At 36.6% G+C, this 25,822-nt stretch overlaps 1 protein-coding gene across 18 annotated transcripts in view; it reads right to left on the bottom strand.

The window, feature by feature from the left end:
• Window positions 1-25,822, bottom strand: part of EVL (Enah/Vasp-like) — a 147,993-nt gene that overhangs the window by 19,667 nt on the left and 102,504 nt on the right. For 14 of the 18 annotated variants that reach the window (XM_087952160.1, XM_087952168.1, XM_026680231.2 and 11 more), the window contains exon 4: window positions 4,036-4,099. In XM_087952160.1, the coding sequence (XP_087808286.1) occupies window positions 4,036-4,099 (64 nt within the window). Of the gene's footprint in view, window positions 1-4,035; window positions 4,100-19,874; window positions 20,254-25,822 lie in introns of those variants that run through there. The other 4 variants (XM_087952164.1, XM_087952166.1, XM_087952165.1 and 1 more) reach the window with 1 other exon arrangement.

Here is a 25,822-nt window from a genome sequence, read left to right as displayed (position 1 = left end):
GAATTTTTTAAATTCTATTTTTATTTTATTTTTAAAAAGTTAAAATACAAAAAACAAACACAAAACTTTATTGTTTTTCTTTAAGAAAAAAGGCCCCCAAAAATCTACTGTGTACAATCAACACATTAAAAACTTCATTAAAAAATAATACATACACACATATTATCCTCCTTAGTTGAATAGCAATAGCTATTTAAATTTATGTATTGCTTCGCAGTGCTTTACAATCCTTCTCTAAGTGGTCTTACAGAGTCAGCATCTTGCCCCCAACAATCTGGGTTCTCATTTTGCCAACCTTGGAAGGATGGAAGGCTGAGTCAACCTTGAGCTGGTGAGGATTGAACCCCTGGCAATCAGCAGAATTAGCCTGTAATACTTCATTCTAGCCACTGCACCATCACGGATTAATACATTACAACAATATTAATCTAATATTATTAATAGACAAGCCAGGTTTATAAGCCAAAACTTATGATCTTGGCTTGCTAAAAGAAAAACATCCCTAGAGTCCATCTCGGATGGAAGAAGTCTTAAGAATATTTTTAACTCAGGCCTTCTTCCCAATCGTAAGAACAGGGTTGATCAAGCAGCACGTATCAGCATACCTGTTCATGATAAACCAGAAACCTGAATTATACTTGCCCACTGCAATGTTAGTAGTGATTCAATGTCTATTCAGTAATACATGAGGTTATAGTTCATCAAGAAGCATTACACATGTACGGAATGGAAAACTGCCTTCATGGAAGATATATATTATGGAGTCTATGTTTTTAGCCATGGCCTGGCTATGAGATCTTATGGTAATTGCCCATGATCCTTCAACACCAATTCCACATCATCACCACCAGGGCTATGAAATAATAATTATATTTATTGCAAGGACTGTTTTAGCCAGAGGAAGACAAAGTATCATCTCCGTCTAGCAAAAGTCACTCCAGAAAGAGTGTACATTCACACTACATGTGTGTTCTCACATGTTCTCACGAGATGGAATTATTCTTTTGCCGTGTGCCAATCGCTTGGCTCCTGTTGTAGTGGTGTGCTGGAAAGGTTAAGAGGATAGGAAGGAATGAAGGTCTACCACCACCCAGGTGGGAAACTGTGGGATATTCTTTATACACATGGTTATATCTCACACTTCCCCCACCCCACCTTCTGGAATTCTTTCCCTTCCCCAAAATCCTGGAAAAACTTCCACAAATAGAAATGCAAAAAAAAAAAAAGTGTAGGAGATGAGAAACAGCAGCAATTTATTTTTATTCCATTTATGAAGGAGGAGAGGGGATTATTATTATTATTTATTATTAGTATGGCATAGAACTGGTGAAATTGGGAGAATGCTCAGATACAATTTGGCTTGAAAGGATAGAAAATGAACACTGATTGGATGGCAGTTCTATGTGCTCAACTATTGTCCAAAAGGGCAAACAATAATTTGCTGAGAAGCTTTGAGAGCTCTAGACATGCAAATATAGAAACACAACTACTCTTTTAACATGTTGATGCTTAAATAGTTCTGCAAATAATCAAGGCATACTTGATCAGTATTCCAGGATCACAGCACTGCTAAACACAGCCATCTCCCTTCAGTTGCTCTGATACGATACACAAAATTAAAAAAGACACTTCAATTTTCAACCTTGCATCCTCAACCCCTTGTGGTAACTTGGTTCATTGGAAAAGAAAGTTAAGTGTGCATTCAACTGTTTTCAATAAGACAGTGATTCAGGGATATGCTAACTTCACTACAAATACCAAATGTTTACTGACAGCTAATTTTATATTAGCTATTTTAAATTGCTACATATTTAAATTGCTACAAAATCACCTTTGTCTCTAACAGGCCCACCAGTTCTGATAGCAAGGTCATGCTCTACATCCTATCAATCGAAGAGTCTGACCTGGTGAGTCCCAGAAAGCATGGCTCCCTGTAGCAGGGCCTGCTATTTGGAATACTGTTCTTCCTACCATCGTATTAGCTCCAATTTGGCCGGCTTTCTGCAAAGCCCTTAAGACCTGATCGTTCTTTGAGATGTGGGGTTGAGAATTGGCAATCTTGTGAGTTGTGTGAATTTATCATCTGGCTGATTAGTTTGTTTGGCTGTTGTGGGTATTTCCATCACTAGAGGTTTTAAGAAGAGATCGGACTGCCTGTTTGTCTGATACGGTATAGAGCAGAGGTGGCAAACCTTTTCAGCACCGAGTGCAGAAATGGGAATGTGCATGCCGGAAACCGGAAGCTCAGTGCACACATGTGTGCTGGCCAACTGATCTTCCAGTTTCTAATGTGCATGTGCGTGTGAAGACCAGCTGGCCAGCGCATGCATGCACACTGGGGAACTGGTCTTCCGGTTTCTGGCACTCCCGTGCACGCAAAGAACAGATGGCCAGCACCAGAAGCCAGAAAACCAACGGGCAATGGCCGAAGAGGTGGCTCTGCATGCCACTTCTGGCACATGTGCCATAGGTTTACCCTCACGGGTATAGAGTCTCTGCTTGGGCAGGGAGCTGGACTAGAAGACCCTCCTCTTCAATTCTGTAAGTCTGGCTATTTCTGGTTGGTTTTTAATATTTAATACATTCTCATTGTGTTACCTGCCCAGAGTTGCTTTATGTGAGATAGATGGCCCAATAAATCTAGTAACTAAATGCATACATGGAGTGCTATCAGTCTTTCTAGCTTAGGAGCAATATGGCTATGGCAGAAAATCATCTTTAAAAAATTTTCTAGTAGGGTTTTCCACCTATAGATTTTTTTTAGCAATTCTAGTGAACTTGTATTAGTTTCTTACATAGCCAAGATTGTGTGCTATGATTTTATATCAAATATAATAATCCTTGTAAAAATGATGGACAAATCTCAACTATTTGGAATTACTTTCAGCAAAATAGTACAATTTGAATTTTAAAAAATAATGCAAGCCATTATCTTCCCCATAGTCCAAATATTTCATCTTGGTTGCAAGCTAGCACATCAAGATATCTTACGTGGAATCTCATTTGTCCCTCAGAAGTTTGATGGCCAACTTCTCAAATTCTATTAACTGTAAATCATCTTCACTCAAGGATAGAAAGTGATATAGGTAGTCCTTGAATTATGACAGTAATTGGGACCAGAATTTCCATTGCTGAGAAATGCAATCATAAAAACGCAATGTTGTATGGCAGCATTACTTAGTGACAGCAGCCCTGGCATTCCCCATTACCATAGTTAATAAAATTCTAGTCAAGGACACCCCCTTCCCAAATCCAAGCAATTCTGGGCTTGGTCTCTCCAAGCCCCATGCTTTGGTTCTTCTAAGATTAGAGATAGCCTTCCCTTCAATTCCCCTCCCCCCATTTCTGCCTGTTTAGCCAATCTGCCTGTTGACTATGGGGTGATAAGCAGCCCCAGAAGTGTGCGGCTCTGAGGCTACCACACTGCAGTTCATTGGCTTCTTGCAGTTTGCCTTAGTGGGTGAAGGGACACTGTCTTGCTTCTCCTTCCTTAGGGGAGAATTTCAATTGATGGTGATACTGGTGAAGACCTAAAATCCTATGGCCCTTTGTTGTGGGTGTCCCAGTGTTTTACTCTCTTGTTCTTTCTATTTATCATCTGCAACAGCTCCTGGGAGAGGTCATCAATCAACATAGGTTGATATTTGATGACATTCAGTCAAAATCCAAGGTTAACAAGAAATGCAGTCAAGCTTCTATCCCAGCACCTGCAGGCTTGACATTCTCAGTGGGAAGAACAGATATGGGCTTGAGATCTTCCATCAGAAGTTGGATAGTAACCTGCCAGGAATGCTCTAGCAAAACTAACACTAAGCAGTACATTGGACGAGATGACCTTATTGGTTATTCTAACTCTACCATTTTACCATTGACTTCAGTAATTGAATGTGCAACTATATATTTTTCACAAATGGAGGCAAAGATTTATCTAAACAAATTCCCTAATGACTGAATCGATATGTACATTTAAATATTAGGCTTCAGTTTATTTTTAAAATGAAAATCTGAATATTTCTGTAGATTTTGGTTCCTTACCTTCTCTGAATTTCAATTTCATCTGGAGAGGGTCCATTTTGAACCTGGCGTTGGGTTGTGGGACCTAGAAGACAGTAAAACAGTTTCATGGTTATTCATGTAATGTAGTTAATGGTAATAAGGATCTGAAAAATTGGTTATTCAAGGAAGTGTGATTAACATCCAGTGACTGGTTTCAGCGTCAAAGGATCTTGGGATTTATTGCTGTTATAATGATGACTAAATTGCTTATAAATGAAGAATCTCTTGCAATCAAAAAGAAGAGCTGTCATAAACATCACTATTATGAAATAAAACATACTAAAAGGAAATCTAATTCAGAATAGAATTATAAATTAAGAGACACAGGAGAGGAAAACTGGGAAGAGATTATTGACAGGAGAAGTGTGCTACAACTTTCTATATCTAGAATCCCTACTCCAGCCTATATATTACTCCCAAAGCCGTTTTAGTAGAATCAAGAATTTTCATAGATTTTGTTTTAGCCACATTTTAAACACCATGGCCCAGATGAATATTTTCATTTAACATGCAAGTTTTTAACTATTCAACCAGCAACCACTATGTGGGATGATTAGCATTATAAAGAAGAAGATGTACCAGGGAGTGTAATTCATTTACATGACTGATAGCAATAGCACTTAGACTTATATACCAATTCATAGTGCTTTACAACCCTCTCTAAGTGGTTTACAGACCCAGCATATTGTCCCCGACATTTTGTGTCCTAATTTTAACCACCTCAGAAGGCTGGAAGGCTAATTCAACCTTGAGCCGGTCAGGATCAAACTGCAGTCTAACCACTGTGCCACTGCAGCTCTTAGATACCCTAGAAATGCCCTAAAAACAAAACAAAACAAACACAAAATAAAACTTTCTCTGGACCTATAATTTGAACTGAACTCAAAACCGATACAGGTAGTCCTTAACTTACAACTGTTTGTTTAGTGACAGTCCAAAGTTATAACACCACTGTTAAAATTGACTTATGACCATTTTTCACACTTAAGACCATTGCAGCATCCCCATAGTCACATGATCAAAATTTGGATGCTTAGCAACCGGTTCATATTTATGACGGTTGCAGTGTCCTGGAGTCCTATGACCACCTTCTGATAAGCAAAGACAATGTCAGCCTCAAGATATATTCCACATCTTATATCTTCTGCATCCTAACTATTGCATCTTCTCTGCTGCTATGCTATACTATTTCTTTCGGCTGTCATTAGCAACGGAGGGAGGGGGGAACTTGGAGGGGAAGAAAGCTGGAGGTGTTTTGCATTCCTTTGCTGTGGGTAGCAAGGGGAGGGGGTATGAATTTCTGTCTTTAACTTTCCATTTCTTGGCTAGCTTCTATCCCCTTTGCGCAGCTGCGAACTTTTATCAAAATATGTCAATGTCAACGGACAGAAGCCTCATCACCACCTGAAGATGGCCACATGATCGTATTCAGTACTTTTAATTGGAAGAATCACTTGGACTTTGGGGGGTGGGAACAATTCCATTCCTTTGTATATGTGATCTGCGTGCCAATTCCTCAGTTTCGGAATTAAATCTGTAGCTTCCACTTTAATTTCCAGTAAAAGGATGACTTTGCTCTAACCCATGGAGTCTGAGTATTTCTTTCTTGGATCTTGAAGGGAGCACACACTGACAGTCAATGGGAAAGCCAGATTCACTTAACAGGCATGTTACTAATTTAACAACTGCAGTGATTCACTTAATAATAGTGGCAAGAAATTTTGTAAAATGGGGCAAACTCACTTAACAAACATCTCCTTTAGCAACAGAAATTCTGGGCTCCATTATGGTCATAAGTCGAAGACCACCTGTACAGGTCTCAAGAAGGATTCTCTTTTCCTGCAAACAATTATCAGCTTTTAGTGGACATACATGAGGACTCAGATTGTTAGGAGCAATATGCTGACTTAGTAAACCACTTAGAGAGGGCTGTAAAGCACTATGAAGTGGTATATAAGTCTTAAGTGTTCTTGCTATTGCTACTTATATCAGGCCTACAATGAAAAATGAAAATTCCATTATTTGCCTGCATATCTGCATTTTTACAAATGGACATTAAAAGAGTCATATATAAAAGTCACAGGTGCCTTAATTACAGGTGCTTTTATACTTGCATGTATCTACACAAAGAAGTATGGTGGACTGGTTTGGACACAATGTATGTTAGTTTTTTGAAATGAGAGGTTCATGTATCTTTTGTCCACATTATGTCCTTATAGTACCACTATCCTTTGTGCCAGTGCTGAAATTACTAGGGATAAAAAAGTTAAGAACAGAATCATAGGTGGAAATTGGTTTACTCTCTTAAGTGTATATTGAACCTGCTCAAATATAACAATATTTTTTTTTGGCGGGGGGCAACATTGGGGATGCCTATGCTAGACTCAAAGTCACCAAGATGATAGCAAGAATAAAGAACTTGTAGCCTTCCATAACTTGTTGCATTATAACTTCTGGCAGTGCATTAATATCTAGTATATGGAATGAAGTTAAAAAGGCAGGAATAGGAGGCTCTCAGACTAGGGATGTTATGGCAACATGGCATCAAAATCACTAAAACTAATTGATTCAAATAATGTCTATAAGCCTTCTTTCAAATAATCTGAATAAGAGAGTCAGTGCTGGAAGAACTATTTCTTGCTGGGTCAGAAGAAAGCTAGAATCTGGAGGACCAGAAGTTCTGCTCTCCTCCAGTGTATTACCAAATTTGGTACTATTCAGGTAGCAATTATTAATGGCTGCTAAGGAAGTCTATAGATAAAGAAAAAAGCATGAGACAAGAGGTAACACAAAACTATTTCAAAGATTGAGCTTGCCAAGAGACAGATGAGATTTGGCCCCAATTCATAAATGTTTAGAATGCAGAACACACACACATCCTTAATATCAACCCTTCATGGAATTATTACCACCACATGGTAATAGAATAGATAATAGAAGTATTTTGTTAGTTCTACAGTATTCAAGAGATTAACAAAATTATAGAACTATGCAATCCAACTATGCCATTTTCAAATGTCCTAGAACAGAGGATGAGTTTTCTTTTCTTGTGATCCTAAGCAAAATAAAAATGAAAATGAAATCACTGTAAACAGATACAATTCATCCTGCTTCTAACAATTGTTAAACTGAAATTATCACCATTGTTTAATTTTAATTAACCAGAATGGTTTCTAGTTCTTGCAGCTACTGGCTACGGAATTTTGCCTGGTCATGTTATCTGATTTTCAATTTTGTATTTGTGCTCTCCCAACATTCATGCACAAATTCAGTGAATGGAATTATTTTTAGCAACAGCCAGATTTCATATACATATGATCAGCCTGAGACAAATCAGTCACTGCTTTGGGAACTAATTACATGTTACACACCAATGTATGCAACTCAACCTAGTTTGTGGTTTTAAATGAAAAAGAATTTTGGAAAAAACAAGAACAGAAAAACAGAAGCAAATGTTATTTCTGTTTTCCTTTCCTGAACACTATGTCTCCCAAACATCCATATTTGTAAAATCTTGCTGGGGAGAAGAAACAATTTGATGGCAAAGAATTAAGAACTGCTTCTATTTCATTTTAAGCCTCCCCCATATTTTTTTCTCTAAAAAGATACCTTAGTTTTGGTATTTCAGTATTTAGAAATGGCTATTTTTTTTCTTTTACAGAAGAGTAGAACTGTGAAAGAAAAGAAAGAGAAGGCAGGAAACCAAAAAGGGACTACAATTTACAGGGGAAAAAATTAAAAATAATTTTGAAAAACTGGATCAATTTCTCTTATAAAAGGCAAACATGGAGCAGTGGAAACAAAAACAGAGTCCAACTGATTTTTTAAAAAAATATTAACAATGTTCTGAAAAAAGTTAAATGATGTGCTTATATATAAAAATGAAAAGATATAAGTTGCAACCACTTCTTTTTTATAAAAAAAAGAAGACAAGTGAACAGTAGGGAGAACTACTCGACTTACAACAAATAAAAAATTCAATATGGTGTGTTGAGTTAATTTCATGAGTTTGCTTGCTAGCAAATTTTATGAGTTTGCTTGCAAGCAAATTTTATGTGACAGACTGAGATAGCCAATGGCAGATAGATAGATCACTTAATGATTTTGTGAGAAACTCAATCTGCCTGCCCGCTTTGCCTGATTTTGGGTAAAAGTTGCTCTTTTTTAATAAAAAAATTCAATATTTACATACATGGTATGTTGTGAGTTAATTTTGTGAGTTTGCTTGCAAGCAAATTTTATGTGACAGACTGAGCTAGCCAATGGCAGATAGATAGATATCTGAATGAATCTGTGATTCTGTGAGCAACTCAATGTGCCTTCCTGCTTTGCCTGATTTTGGGTAAAAGTTGCTCTTTTTAAAATAAAAAATTCAATATTTATATAAATATTTATAATATTTACATACAAGCCATGCCCAGCTAGTCACATGACCACCAAGCCACACCCACAAATTAGGCCACACCACAGAACTGGTTAGTGGTCCCTGGGATTAAAAATTATGAGTTTGGTGGTCCCTGAGGTCCAAAAGGTTGGCGACCCCTGCTTTGGAGAATAGCTTGACTCCTTCTTCTTTGTGGTACCCCCTGAGATATCCGAACACTGCTATCACGTCGCCCCTAGTCCTTCTTTTCATCAGGTAATAGGTAACAGATAATCAGAGTTGGAAGGGACCTTGTAGGAGGTCTCCCAAGCGGGAGACCCTACACCATTTCTGACAGATGGCAGTCCAAACTCTTCTTGAAAGTCTCAAGTGATAGTGCTCCCACAACTTCCAAGGGCAAGCTGTTCCATGGGTTGATTGTTCTGTCAAACTAGACATACCTAATTCCAGCAGCTGTTCTTTATATGTTTTGGCCTCCAGTTTCCTAATCATCTTTGTTGCTCTTCTCTGCACTCTTTCTACAGATTTATGCTTATTAACCCAAAGGTTTATTGATAAATAAGCTTTCTGCTCTGTAACACAGTCTCTGAATCAAGTTGATACACACTCCTTCAAAATACATGGCTGTTTTTTTTTAACTACTTCTAAGACCCCCTTATAACTTTCACTTTCATTCCTCTTTTCCCATACAGCAGCTCCAGTTCCGCTTCATTCTCTTTTGGAGATTCCTTTTCAGCTGCTGGGGGTGAGGCTTGGCTTCTTCTTGGGTTTTTTTTTTTGTGCAAGACTGTTTCTTCTTTCTTCCAGGCTGCTTGCAGCTGCCTCTGGCTTGTCTTCTCTCCTTTGGCAGTTCAGCTAGTTCTCTGATTTGCTGTCCCATGCCACCTCTTTCCTTGGTCTTCTTTCATCCCCCCTACAAAACTACAGTGTCTACACTCAGACAAACATACATCATCAGCTCCAGCAGCAACTCCTAATTCCAACTCTCTTCATCTTGCATCTGCAGGAGAGATCTTTTGAACAGTAACAGAGTGCAGAGTCTCTTGTCACTTCTAGAATGATTGCACCTTCCAGAAGCTCTGTTTCTAATCAAATAATAAAATAAAATCACAAACAAAACAGGGCTGAATTATTCTATTTGCAACATTTTAGAAAACTACCCCCACTGTGAAACCACAAATATGAAAGTCTCTACCATATATTGTGCCTCAGATCCTTCTTCGTTTTTGCTCCAAATTAGTGATATTGATAATTAGTGATGAAGAAAGGTGTATAGGGAAACAACAGAAGGAACATTTTCTTCAATGTTTTCCTTTGCTCCAAACCCCCTCCCAGATTTTTTTTCTATGAAAATGAAACTCAACACCAGGGTTCTACCTGATACATTTTGTACAAAGAAAGTGGTCCTGATTCTGTGTGTTTTTAACAAGTATGCTTAATATGTTTAAAAGAGCTAGATTTTAAAGTAGCATGACTAATAAATCAATATCAATAAATAACAAAGAGCCACATAAAATAAGAGAATAATGAAATAAATAGTGTAGCTAGTTATTAAACAATTGTCCTTTTAGTCAGGATTTTTCTCTCCCACTTCTTAATATTTATTTAATCTAAACATCATTTAGTCGTCATTAATCGGAAAAGAAAGGGCACATTAAAAAGTAAAGATTTTTTACACAAAGTGACATGTATCTGATTCAAAGTAGAACACTAGCAAGAATCTGGATGCTGCATGTTGAATTGGCTTGGATCTTCTATAACCTTTAAGAGGAATCCTGTAGTAACCAAGTCAAGAGATTAGTTCATGCACTAGAACATTCAAAACCTTCATGAATCAACCAAAAATATGTAACTTGCTTCTAGACATTATCTTTTCAGATGCCTATATAATAATAATAAAAAAAAACATTCCAAGAAAATGGACCTTACACGTTGGGTTCACAACTACCTAATCTATGGTAGACATTTCTGCCACCCTAACAAAATTAGGTTTGTTTACTATGGGCAACTTTCACTTTGTGTATGAATTTCAAATTTCACCTTCATTCATCTAATTCCAGATGAACACCCAACAAAGAAATTGCATCTTTTTATTCAGATGAAAGGGAAAAATACAACAACCTGGTAATCTGAATGATCTTGGCCATCAGTATCAGGCAGATGTTCGTACAAAGGGCAATACAAACAGTCACAAGTAGCAAATCTCTCCATGTTATAGAAATACAACTTCCTGATGAGATAGAAGTGAAACTTCCTCCTCTGCCAACAACCTCAATCTCTGATTTGCAAGAATACTGTGGCCAGAAAGCTGATAAGGAAACCAAAAGCACCAATAGGTATATATTTCCTACCTATTACTCAGCTAAGTCAATTAAGGTGTCTTGGAATCCTACATAAAATCATTTTTTTTCAAAATCTTCCAGATTTAGATACTATTCGGTGAGCAACTTCTTGAATAATTTGGTCAATAACTGAGCAATAAACACTGATTTGTATTTCCACAGATAATGAAAATAAGGTATTTTTTTCTCCTAGAAATCATGCTAATTGTATATTTTTCAAATCAAATAAACATATTAATATAAAGGATTCCTTTTTTGGTGAAACCTACACGCAGAGTTGCATGTTTAAAACCATATATGCTTTAGTTGTTGGCACTGTATGTGTGGATGTCTATGACCATATGAAATGTCAGGAAGCAGAACTTACTAATGCAATCCTATCCCCTAAACTCTAAAATTAATACAATTTTCATAGCTATAATAACTGTTATACAAAGATTCTGTTCTAAGGGAAAAAAGCCAAGCCCTGTTTCTCTCAATTAATATTGAAGCACACAGGTCAAATAGGGAAGACATAACTGAGACAAATCCAAATATTTTGATCTAATGGTCAGATCTCAGCAATTTATCCATTAATAATCTAATCAAAGAAAGCCTTAATTATATAGGTAGATCTCACGTGACAACTTCCTTGGATAGTTATTCACAAATCCAACAGTAGTAAATGATAGAAAAATCATTTCCTGATCAATGCATTTACAACAACAAAAGCCTGCAATGTGAAATTGATTTAAAGCCTGGTCAGTTTCAGACAGCAGCTGCCAGTTAGCCAGAGGATACTAATCAACCAATTAAGGTCACAGAGCTGAGCTTGTTAACTTCTAGTTAGAACTTTTTAGGGATATGCTGTGGAGAAAACAGCCAGGAAAGAAATAGCTTGTTTAAGCAATCTCTCCATCCTGCCAAGGGGCAAAAAAGGGAAAAAATGGGTCATGCACAGGACACCGTGTGAGAAAACTTTATCTAAATGAGAAAACTTTACCCAAATGTGTCTTTTCCACATCTGCAGCATCTTTTTCCTCAGACATGTGGTTTGCTTAGCGACCATGTTCTTTAGCTACCATTCTGCTGGAATGGATTGCAATCACTAAATGAGGACTACCTGTATTTAACGAACAATAACGATCTCTAAACTAGTTCCAGAAAAGAATTTGAGTGGAAAGCTCTTTTAAAAAGCAATTACAAGATATGATGCAAAGTAGTTTAAAATAAACATTGTTATGTTGCAGTTACAACAATGATGAATTAACTTTATAACCATTCCTCACATGTATGACTTTTACAGATCAGTAAAGCAAAGGAAAGCTGCAGTAAAATAAAAAGCACAGTTACACAGTTCAGCTACACAACCAAATTGCTGGTCTCAATTGTAGTCACTAAACAAGACCTACCAGTATCGTATAGATTCCCACTTGTCTTTTTATGTTTTGAGTTTAACATGCACCCAAAGCAGTTCTCAGAAATGACAATCACATCTTATAATTTGAGAAAAAATGCAAAAAGGAAATTCTTCTATTTGCTACTTTAGATCAGGGCTCTCAAACTCGCGGCCCACGGGCCGGATGCGTCATGCACTGGCCACACCCACACCTGGTTTAGCAAAGGTGGGGAAAGTTGCAATACATCACGTGACACCGCTGTGACAATGGGAGTTTGACACCCCTGCTTTAGATCATCATGCCTATGAAAAATACTGTACTAAACTGAAAAAGTTTTGAAAAAGAAAGAAGTACAATAATCTCAAACAAAATATACATAATCAATTAAAATAAGTTGTCAAACCAGTAATTATATTCAGAAATCAGTCCTGCTACTTTTCATTATAATACATTTGTAAATGTTCACTACTGATGCAATAATTTCTATGATCATTTAAATCAACTACATTTTGGAAACCAACCAACAAATGAACTCCATCTCAATTTTTTTTAAAAAAAATTAAACAGCCAGCAAGTGATGCAATTTATCCCCTTGTATAGGGCTGTGCATGTTCCTTTCTAAATTCAGCCTCTGAAGCTGGTTCCTCATTAATATTCAGGCAGTAACTACTACAATGGAAATACTATAGTAAGAGGGCCACTGACTATGAATGAAGGGACTCTTAGAAATATGAATCTAGGATGGGAAGAGTTAAGCACTTATATTAAACAATTCTACTCAAAACCGCAGACTTGTATGTCTCATTTCATTTTAAAATTTTAGACCTGGGTTTATATTCATCTATGTACAAAATTTAGGTTTTTCTCCTCCCTGCATGTTAAATAATATATGCTAAAAATATCTGAAGGTGTATTTGAAAAATGGGCAACTTCTCACCTAGAAAAGTTAAGCTTGATCATTAATCAACAACACCAGCAAATGCAGAGTAGAATATGCTAAGAAATGTTACAGATATTCAAAGCAAATAATATGGCTACTTATTAGACAAACTTACTTTTAGTCAGTGTTCACTACACTTGAGGAGTCCTCTCCTGCTCCATTTATTGACATTACTAGACACCACCTAAAAAACCTGTTTTTAGCCATCATCCATTGGAAAAGAAAAGACAGAATAGTCATTTTGCACATTATGGCACTAAATGCATCTCCCCAGGACTATCAAAAAGGAAGGTCCATTTCAACCTTCCTTTGTAAAGTCCAAGCATATAAAATCAGAGAGGAAGATTAGCAATACAGTCCACTCTTCCCTTTGCAACTGCAATTTGATTATGAAAGACACTCAAAAACAGAAAACAGAGAAGTAAAATGTTTCCATCACCTACAAGACATTCGGCATAGGATGATGCAGTCACACTGACAGAGGCAGAAGCAGTGGCAAATCCATTCTCTGTTAACCATAATAAAACTTCAGGACAACTTTTTCATGACCAAATAAATACCTAGCATCCCTTAATGGCCAGGTTATACAGGATGAAATCAATATCTTCCCTACAGCAGTAGAGTGGGCCTCTTTCTTTAATTATTTAATCAGAGGCTACCTCCTGAGTGTAACAGAAAGCTTAAATGTTAGGTTTATAACGTAGCATTCTGTCTAGAGAACAAAAATAAACATGGCTGAAATGGCACTATGGGAAACATTTAAGAGTCCCAGAAGGACAAGATGACTGACCTTTCTCCATACTTTACTGCTATGGCTACTGAGGAAAGCAGAATATGATAATGCAGTACCTTTAAATGAGGTCCCTGCACAGCTGCTTTGTCTTATCTGTAGCTTTCAGAAGGACAGGTATTAAATGAATCAACACATTTCACCTTCCCATAATATGTAACCCATGCATCCTGTTCATCATTATCATCATTTTTCATTATTTGTTAGAATTATATGCTGCCTAGTACCAATTTGGGTGTGTGTGTCTCTTTCCTTCCACCTTTCCCAGTACTGAAACTCCTCTTCTTCTGTAATGATTGAAACATAAACTTAAATTATCTTCATATTAAAGGGATGTCCACAAAGTCTAATCAATATTATTCAGTCATAGATTGTATTGAAGTCAAATATTGTTTTTGCTGTATCCTCCTATAAAACTATAAAAGCAACACCCTTCCTTTCCTTTTTGTGTCCTGAGTAATAAACAAAGTTATATTCTGAGTGTCCAATCCTAATCCACCACAATTTGCTGATGCCTATGATGTCTATCTGTAATTGTTTCATTTCAATTTCTCCATGTTTGTGCTTCTCATGTTCCATGTTCCCATTTTGCAGCTTAGGTTTTCTTTTTCTGTATGACAGCATCAGCAACTAGATGTCCTGAAGGCTTTAGTTTAGCCATATCTTTAAAATCTTCTGTTCTTTGAAAAATCCTTACATCTTCTTTAGTAGCATGTCCACAGCCTTCCTACCTGAAAGGCCCCTCATCTGGCATTTTGTCAACAGTGTTATATTTTCTATCTACATGGTTTTTGTTAAAATATAGGAGTGGGTTACCATTGTTTTTTCCTTACAAAGTATTGATGCTATCTTCACCAAAGTAATAATCTGCCTCCAGCATCTTCCTATATCACTGCTGCTCAATACAGGTTTCTGCTTGCTTTGGCTTGGCAGCAGGATATATATACCCAATGGTCTTTAGCCATTGTAGGAATGCCCCCCTCCCCACTCCCAAAATGAAGTAGCACAACAGGACTCTCTCCCTCCCATGTGTGTGTGTGTGTGTGTGTGTGTGTGTGTGCAGACACACAAACTTGTGGATATATAAATGCCTTTTACTATAATATCTTTCATACTTCCCCAAAAGAGCTTCTAATGTTTCCAATTATCACTCTGGACTATCCATTTAACAGATTTTGTCTCACAATAAGAAAATGATCAGAGAAGATAAAATTGTTGCATGCCACATTTACCTGAATAGAAACTGACATAGAATGTCAAGACCTCAGATGCATTTGCTGCCATTCTACATTATGGCTCCATTTATATTAGTTGTTTATGAACTCCACACTGCTAGCTATGTTCATACCATTATATTATTTGCATTTTTACAGGAGACTGAAATATATCTTTAAAAGAATTTAAATTATCCACAATTTTTCTCTCAAAGGGGATAAAACTATTACATACACATACAAACTTTTTGCATACACAAAAAAAACCCCTAAGATCGTTATAGTCATCCAATTTGTGAATAACTTTGTATTAAATAACTGATACAGCAGTTTCCTTTTCCCAGAGGCAATGGGAGGAAGGAACTGCTGTATCAGTTATTTAAGATGTCCAACAAACAGTGCAGATGGTTGCAAAGAAAAGGGGTGTTATATATTTGTGAGATACAAATAGTTGAGATCAAGTGTCCTTTCAAAACCAGCATCTTTCATATTTGCTGCTACTAATTTAGATTTCTCTTTCTCTTCCTAAATATGGGCTCTCATCTTTATCATTTAACCACACCTGCCATGATCCATGCAGGAAAGGAGGCATGCTATCCCAAGCAGTATGCTGATTGTTTTAATTGCTTCTGGACTGAAATCCTTTCATTGCATCATTAGCATGGGACCTAAACAGCTGCCTAAAATAATCTTAGGGCTGCTCTTGCATACAAATGCAATGTATAATTCTTAAATTCTGAAAATAATTCACATGAAGTACTTTGGACCTCACACAAACTATAGCACCTTTCTGTTATTAAAACAATCTGATTTTTGTATGTATATAATTTCTGTATGCATATAATTGAAAGATGGTTTTATGTTTTTATGTTTTGTTTGTATGTTTGTTGTAAAAAATAAAAACTTAAAAAAAAACAATCTGATTTTTTCAGGCTACTGTATAAGCCTGGTAGTGTTTTAAGAACCATATTGATTGTGATACATTGATTTCTTAAAATTAGTAGCTTTTTCTCCAGGCTTGTGCAGAAGCTTGCAAAAAATTTAGGAGAGAGACACTACATTTGTTAAAAAAAAAAAAAAAGCTCAACAGCTCTTCTTCTGAAACTTATCTACAGACCCCTCACATCCTGGACATAAATTGTTTCAACTTCTACCCTCAGAATAACACTATATGCCACTGCACACCAGAACAACTAGACACAAGGACAGTTTTTTCTCAAATACTATCACTGTGCTAAACAACTAATTCCCATAACACTGTCAAATTATTTACCAAGACTGTATTACTATTCTTCTTACCCTTCCTAGTACCTATTTCTTCCCATTTATGAATATCACCATGTTGATTGTATCTTTACAATTTCTACTGTTTTATGTTTCCAAGTATGAATTGATTGCTTATTAGTAACCTATGGCTATCACTAAGTGTTGTAACTTATGATTGTTGATGAATGTGTTTTATTTTTCTTTTATGTACACTGAAAGCATATGCACCAAAGACAAATTCCTTGTGTGTCCAATAAAGAATTCTATTCTATTTTCAAAACTTAACACAACCCTATGGAGCTGTTAAGAGAGAAAGGCTGGTGGAAAAGAAGGGAATTGTATGGCAAAATGACCCACCTGTCTAACCTGCCAAATGAATGCTACTTTCTAAAGAACTCAAAAGAACTTTAACATGCAACTGTCTCACCTAGTTATAAAATGACCTGGAATATGGCCTAATCATGTACAATAGCAACTGGCTCACTGGTAATTGGAAAGCTTCTAACATGTTATTAAGTTCCCATCCAAATGAAAAACCAAATACAATCCAAGTAAAAAAAACAACACCAAGCGTATTTAGTTTAGGTGGCACTTGGTTCAACAGCAGTAACTATGACAGGGATCTAGGAATCCTAGTGGACAACAACTTAAATATGAGCCAGCAATGTGCTGCAGCTGCCAAAAAAATGGTATGAGGGAACTGACACTGCAGCAAAATGCATTTATATTACTGAATGTAAATGAAAATCAGCAGCAAAACACTTTTAGCCCTGTTGAATTCATGCAGCATGTTGGAATCATTATGCGATTAAATACATTATAGTCATTAAAAGTTAATTTAATATTTCTCAAGATTCCTATAAGACACAGTCATTCTAAAATTATATTTGCATTCAGTTTGAATGGGTTTAGTATAATCACCAAACATTTTTTAGGAAGGAAAACTTGAAAAAAATTGTTGACCAGTGTATTTTTTTTCTCTCTCCAATTTACTTTTCCATACTGGGCATAATTTTTTGACTATATCCAGTAATATCACTCTACAATGCCCTTGGTCCATACCTGATTAATTTTTCTGTACTATGAACAAATACTGTGCTTGATCAGCCATTTATATAATCCATCAGTATAATGCTCAATATTATTCATTTGAGATCATATTAATTTTTTATTTAATTTGATCATGAAATTCTTCTCAACTATATAGTCTTTTGCAGTGAATGAAATCAGTAAGACACGATTACTATGAGGCTGTCTCTATCAAAACATTAGTGTGTGAACTGTTGAGACAAACTACTTAGGAAAATGCCAGCCAAGAGATTTCTTCTTCAGTTCTACCTTCTCTGTAGGTTAATTATTTTTTTTGTCTAATAATAGAGCCTTGTGTTTGTTCAGATAAGCTATTCATCACTAGATTTGAGTAAAGGCTATAGAACATTTTTGGCTAGCGTTCTGCGTTTATTCTAATGTGTTGCTTTTATTTTAGAGGTGTATTGGTGAATCATGCAAATATAATTGGCATTAAATATTTGCTCTCAGTACAGGCAGCTTAATAAATATAGTGAGTAATTTCTGCAAAATGGTTTAGAATTTTAAGGAATTAATCTGCTTTCTTTTAAATAAGTATGTACAGTACATAGTACATATTTTCATGAATACTATGAGAGTCAGTGGAACATGAGCAACTGCTTCATGCCAAGATATAGCCATCCTTGGTACTGTCTACACCAGCCTTCCTTGGCCTACATGTCCTTCTAGACATGAAGGAACTGCAGCTCCCACTAATTGACAGTCAATATGGCTGAAAGATGGAGTTAACCTCTAACACACATGAAACGTTCTATACATATTTGCTTTTTCATTGTGCTGTTAGAGTGTCAGTGAGTTCCACCATCTCCAACTTCTTCAGTATTTGTAATTGGAAAGAGAAAGTTGCAATAACTCATTATATGTTCTCTTCTCCAATGTCAATGCATTCTGTTTTGCTGGTACTGTATCCTGAGAATGATGGTCCCGGGAAAAAACAACAACCTCACAGTCTAGACCAGGGGTGTCCAACCTTGGCAACTTTAAGACTTGTGGACTTCAACTCCCAGAATTCCTCAGCCAGCTGAGGAATTCTGGGAGTTGAAGTCCACAAGTCTTAAAGTTGCCAAGGTTGGACACCCCTGGTCTAGACCAATGTGTCATAAAACCTTACAGCAGTGATGGTTAAGCTTTTCGGCACTGAGTGACCAAAGCGCGCACAAACCCCCAAAATGCAATGCATGTGTGTCCCCGTGCATGCGCCCCACCCCTACATGGGTGTCTCCCACACATGCGCCCCACCCTGCACATGTGTGCGCATCCCCACATGAGCCCTGCCCACATGTGTGTGCAGCAGAGAGAAAGACCAGCTGGCCAGCGAGAGGCACACATGCATGCATGGCACAGCTGAGCTGGGGCGTCAGCTCACGTGCCCATAGAGAGGGCTCTATGTGCCATCTTTGGCACGTATGCCATAGGTTCGCCATCACAGCCCTAGAGAATCATTAAAAAACCCAGACCCAATTTATTGAAGCAAGACATTTCTGAAAAGTTCTGTACTGTTAAAGAAGTTATTAATTTATGCTTTCAGGTTAAGAAAAAAAAAACTGTTCGTTTTAAAGCAAGGCACACAAAACAAGTTTATAAAAGGCAAGGGGAAATAGCTCTGTCATGCTTGCTTCAGGCTTCATGCTTTCATGTTATTCTTACAGGGAAGAGAGTGGTGTACTGGGGATAATTTACAACCCAAATTAACCTCAAATAGCCAAAAATAAACTCTGTGGAAATAACTCCTGTGTGCCACTCTTCATTCTTCCAAGTTTGAAGTAGCAGAAAAATAGGCTAATATAGTTCAGTGAACAAAAAAGTTTTTAAAAATCCTTCTATTTTTCAGGCTGCACACTAAAAAAACAACTCACAGAAATATTATGATAATAAAGGTTCTGTGAATTTTACTTTGAAAACTAACAAAACATTCAAGCTTGAAACATTATTTTGTTTTCCATTTTTCATTTCAATTTCTATTTTCATTTCCTCTTCTACTCTTCTACTATTTTTATTCTTTGAACTTGTATTCTCTTCACACCAAATTGTCCTGCCACTGTCTTCCATAGAATGCACATAATAGCCCAAGAAGAATCTCAATCAAATATAATCAATTATTATTCAAGATAGTTACTAGCTATTCTTTTGTTCCTCTTCTCAATAAATATTATGATTATATATAAAATGATTCTATATGGGTTACCTAAATCAACTAAAAAGCTGAAAATGTGAAATTTATTCTGCACAGGATATCTGAATCTACAAGATACTTTTAGCTGCCCTTGTTTTGCAAAGAAGTTACTCGCCACTCCTGCACAGATGCACACTTGCAAAATGAGGCATTTTTTTTCAGATTTAATGCACCAGTAGATGATATTGACAAGGCCTTGAGTAATTGGCTATGCTCTTAATGAACAGAAACTGTTACTTACTGTGTGCACTCAAGCTGATAGTGGCCCAACTCACTCCCTTCAGATGACCATGCCGAGTCCGTCGGACTGGCATTTTTAAAACATTAGGTTACTTTCCACGTTCCAACATAAAGAGGCACAAGGCAACTCTTCCAACTGATTTTTGCATTGGGCATACTGTATCCAAATGACACATGAGGATACTGTATCCAAATGACACAACCGGAAGAAGGACTTTGCAGCTAAGCAGCCACAGAATCAGTCTCCAGCATAACAAGAGAAATCCCTCGCGTAGAAAGTTCCAAGTGAGGGAAAAAAAGAAAGGAGGGGAAGGGAGAGAGAAGGGAAAATCTGGAACACAACCAATAACCCTAAAGACTCCTTGAGATATTTTGGACCTAAAAATCCTCCAATCAGAGACATGATGACAGGAAAAAGCAGACACATGTCTCCCTTGACCATATATGTCGTAGATTAGGCAGACTTTGGAAGGACTGAAACAGGAGATGAGTCTTTGAGACCCGTCAACCGGCATCACATGTCACTTGTCAACGTGAATTACAGCAGAGTTCCGAGGTCCTGTTTTGAGAAGTGGAATTAGTGGGTGAAACAACATACGTTAAAAGCTCTTTTCTTAATATATAATAACACTGACACACACATTTATATAGGGCATTATTACAAGTACTCAGATACAATTGCTCAGTGATGGCTTAAATACATTTTTCTTGCAAATCTGTTACTTTTCCCAGGTTATGAGGGGTTTGTTTCTTTTTAACAATCTGGTAAAGAATGGAACTAGTATAACATTAATCCACCGGAGAACAGTGACAAATCTAGTGATACAAATTAGGAATCTGTAGCTCATTTTTTTGGAACTTGGCACTAATAGAAGATCTCTTTTCCCCAGTTAGTTATTTCCATGGTGAGTTTTAATAGATTAAGAACAATTAATCTGCAGCAAATAAACGATGTCTCCAATCATCAGATGATTTAAGAACTGCATTTTGCCAAGAAAGACCATATGGAAATTCAAAAAATTATATCACTATCAATCTTCAATTAGCTTTCACTATTTAAATTGCCATTTTGTGTCATAATTTTATAAATAATCCACCAAAAAAGTGGAAAATTAATCTCATTCATAATGCACCTATTCTAAATAAAGTTAAGTATACGAGAGCAGGAATGACCGGAGATTAGAAATGAAAACATTCTGACACAATCTAACATTGCTTAAACTTAGAGATATTTTCTGCCAGTTAGGAGCTTTAATTACAAATTTCCAGGGCAAAAAATGAAAATAGGATGCTGTAACCATGTACTTTATTTGGAAGTATGTTTACCTATCCAGATAAAAGGCACTGAAGCCTTAGAGAATGCCTAGGAGACTTGAGAAAGCTAGGTGGACAGCAACCTCAAACATTTATCTTCTGGTAAATTGCCTTCTGTGGCCACCATTTTGACAGTGTGTTGATTACACTGTCTTGGAATTCAGCATGGGTCAGCATTAGCTTATTCCATCTTATCAAGGGCGTTTATGGTACAATATTTTAATGATGCATGAAAAGCAACCCTGCCAAAAACCAGGCTGGTGGATAGTTCGAAGAGTATCTGTGCACTCCTTATGATCTCTGAGAATATGCCCCATAATCCCGACCATATCTCCGTAATTTTAATCCTATCATCTGAGGGCAGGAAGTCAGACCTCAACAATCCATTCCAGCTGCTTTGAAAAGAGGAATTCCATTGGGGGTTTCAGGGAAAGAATTGGGTCTCTAGTTTTCATAACCTTCCGATTTCCTCAACCCAAACTATAAAGCAGCACCACAATAGAATGGTGTTCTTAAGGAATTTTTTATGTGAAGACAAAAAAAGCCCCTTTATTTCTGCCTTACTAAAGGAGGCTTGACCGAAGCTTGGATAAGGAGATTCCTTTGCTTCTAGTTCCCCATTCCTGACACATACACAAACACATATTTTGTAATATGATTATTTGGCCCAACATTTATCCTTAAGGATAACTTCATTCATTTGGTTTTACATTACAAAGCTTAATCTCATAAAAAGATCTCTCCCTCACATTCCTGTTAAGTTGTATAGAGCAACTTTAATATAAACGATTAAGTATAAACTCAGCTGTCCCCAGCTGATGTATTGACTAAACCAATTATCCAATCACAGTAGGTTTGATTCAGGCATCTCATTCACATAAACAATAAGAGTTAAGTGTCTGTGCTTAATTCTCTCCTATGGAATGAGAAGGACTCGTTAAACAAAGGTGGAATGTGTCCACCATGGGGTATTTTTTTAAAAATGATTTCACTCCAATATAATATATGGATTGTCTAAGTATGAAACCCATGTCAAAAATAAGAAGACTAAACAAATCTGTACCTATGAGCAATGGGATAGGAAGCTTTACACTACCAAGTCACAAGTTCCAGTCTGGCTGAATTAAGTAACATGATTATCAAATGATAGCCAAAAATGTGCTCATGACGGATCAGTTTGTCTTACTGACACCTAAGATTTTAAAATAGACAACTTTTCATCAACAGAATACTGAAAAACATTCTTAATCACCTGACTTACCAGGATCTTATTTTAGTATCATTATTTGTTCACATGTACTATGATATTACTACAATGGTAGACTGTTTTGTTTTCTCTTTATTTTAAAACTGTATATGCTGTCCAGTCCCAATATTTGCTCAGCCCACAAATATTCATAACAAATAAAATGATTAAATCCCAATTAAAAATTTTAAAACTGTGAAAAGTTCTAGAAGAATTCTGTAGTAAAGAAATATTTTAAGCCCTCTTCTAAACTGTAATACAAAAGAGGAAAGTTTCTGCTCCAGTGACAAATTATTACATAATATGGATTCAGTTTCAGAATTAGTTGCTGATATTGTAAAGGAGCTGCAAGACATGTGCCACTGAATGGATCCAAATAGTCCTGCATCTAACCTGCGCCCAAACTATGTAAGGCAGTGGTTCTCAATTTTTTCTTCACCACAGGACCCACCCACCCCCTTTAAATACCCTTTGTGTCCATGGACTATGGCCACAGACCCCCAAGACTTAATATTTAAATCATAACATTTCTTCAAGCCATTGCAAACCCCCTACGACATGGTGTTCCCCCTCTCAGGCCACAGGTTGAGAACCACTGATGTAAGGTATTATATAGGATAATTAGTACCTTGAATTGAGGCCAGAAAGGAAATGGCAAGTAGTGCAGCAATTTGAAACACAATTGTGATATGGTATACTGTAGAACAGTGATGGCTAACCTTTTCGGCATGAAGTGCCCAAAGCACATGAATGTGCATGCATCCCCAAAATCCAGTGCACGTGCATCTTCTGTTCATGTGTCCTGCCTCCACACATGCTCCCTACCCCCATGCATGCACAGCAGAGACCCAAAGACCAGCTGGCCAGTGGGAGGCACATGCGCATGTGCGGCAGAGCTGAGCTGGAGCGAAGAGAGGGCTCTGTGTGTCACGTTTGGCATCCATGCCATAGGTTTGCCATCACAGCTCTAGAAGCACCACCACTACCACTCCTGTGCTCCCTTCTAAGATGTATAAAAGTTTTGTTCTATGAACATTGAACTGCAGTAATGCATCAAGAAAATTATTTGAATATGCCTAATCAATACCAGGTTTCTTAATTCTAGCAAAGGATACATTATAAAAATCAATCAATGCTGAAAATGCTCCCTTTCCCTATTATAATTTTTCTATTCACATTAAAGACAGATCCCCAAATGTGAAGCGGGAATGCAACTTTATTCAAGTTGCAGGCATATTTTTAAACCTAAAGTCAGCCTCTGGAATTGACAATTCTGTCTTATCCAGATTTAGCTTCAGTTTGTTCTCTTACATTCAGTTCTTTATAATCAGGAGACATGCAAAGGATTTTGAGATTTCCAAGGAAGGGAGAAATACACCTGAGTATCATTAGTGCACTGATTAGTGCACTTAACTTCAAATTCATGCATGATCTTTCAAAGTAGTGTCACTATCACATTTGTCATTTCTCTCTGAGTACAGTTCATAAATAAAAAGGATTTCACCACTGGCTCCTTTCAGAGTGCGAGAACTCTCTTTGAATATCTTAATAAGCCAGGAAAGAGGAAGACAATGGAGTAAAGAGGTATAAGAACGTTATCCAACGGTCAAAGAATGGCATTAATCCAGACTTCTCAAACTGTTCATAGCAGAGATTTGTTGAGACCACAGTGCCTGTTGAAGTTCTAAGAATCCTGCCATCTTGCTAACAATGTTAAAAACTCTTATTTGTCAGTTCTGTGGAGATGCAGTCAAAGACAAAATACCTTGTCTCTTTTCTATCCAAGTCTATAAACAGGCCTCAAAATATGCCTGTATATTATCCATAATATTTAACTATACTCATGCCATTGTCACTAATAACACCTGTCAAGCTTCATACTAAGTTTCCGATTAAACTCTCCTCACTCTAAATTCTTAGACAGATTCACTTTAAGATTCACTTTCTCTTACAACAGACTGAGAGTAAAACTTGTCCTGTGAATAGATACAGAAATGATATGGGTGAAACCCATGCGCTGCATGAAATCTTGACCAAACCTGACAAATGTTATAGTTTTCTTAATTGAAGGTGGACCTGTTATTTAACAGAAACAGCATAAAAATCTGTGATTATTTGACCCCAAATCAGTTGAGGAGGCAGATTTAGAAATTATTATGAATTCTTAAATCAAGACATTAGCAGTTGAATAATACATCAAGTCTTGCCTTTCAAGTATTCTGGGAACCTGAATTGTCAGTTCTCACTATTTCAGGGTGCATGTGCTTAAGTTTTCCCTCTTCAAATTGAGAAAATCAAACAAAATATCATTGTTGTCAATTATTCCTTCTTAGGCAGCAATATAGGATATTGATTATCAAAGTATTTCTGTTAAAGCCAGGTCAATAGAATTAGCTAAGAAACTGATGTAGAATTTTAAAATCCAGACACTACTGAGAATAATCTCTATTCTGCTAAAGGAAACTAAATTCCTGATTAAAAAGTTCCCATAAAAGAACTTTCCACAGGTTAAGCCAAAGATGTAACTTAAAAAGTCAACATATCAAATTGAACTGCAAATAAAATACAGATGTCTGCTATTAATTCATTGCTCAGTATATTTCATGTTATGAATAAAGCTCACATTATATCACACTATATTATTTGATGTAGTGCTTAAAGTGCTGACAAAGGAGACTGTGAGTTCTAGTCCTGCTTTAGGCATGAAAGCTGGCTGGGTGACTTTCGGTCAATCATTCTCTCAGACCAACCAATATCATAAGGTTGCTGTGTGGAAAATAATAAAAGGAAGAAGTATTATATGTGTTCTCTGCCTTGAGTTACTTATAAAAATAATTAAAAATGGGATTTAAAAATGAGACAATTTTTCATTAAAATTTTTTATCTAAAAAATAAATTAGAAACTAAGGAGGAAAGGAAGATTGGTTATTGTGTGGGGATTTAAACCCAGCTGGTATCACTGCTTCATATAGTGTGTTCTCACTGACATCATTCCCCAAGGCAGAAGTCTTTCTTTATTCTGCTCTCTTTTAATTGGAGACTGAATTTAACACAGCAAAAATAACTTGGGAGATTTAAATTGTAGGAATAAAAATAGGGTGGTAGCTCTGAAATCTGAATTCCCTTCATGCAAAGTATGTGCTCTACTTGAGCTAATGGGATAAACTGTTCTGATTTTTAGGATATTAGAAGGTGTCTCTCTCTCTCTCTCTGCCTCCCTCAAATAACTCATAAAGGAGAGAAAATAAAATTTGAATTGAGTATGAATTGAACATGAATTGACTGTTGTTTCTAAATTCTAAGATATTTCTAATATCCATTTCAAAATCCACTATATTTTTGAAATATGCACTTATAAATCCAGACAATGTTAAATTCACGTTATTGCT

This window comes from Notechis scutatus, chromosome 1 (genome assembly GCF_049901735.1).
Source record: "Notechis scutatus isolate UNSWTSFEM ecotype Mainland chromosome 1, rNotScu1.2, whole genome shotgun sequence".
In the NCBI taxonomy this organism is placed as follows: Eukaryota; Metazoa; Chordata; class Lepidosauria; order Squamata; family Elapidae; genus Notechis; species Notechis scutatus.
Note: the sequence above shows the minus strand (reverse complement) of the source record. Positions and strands in the feature narration are given on the sequence as shown.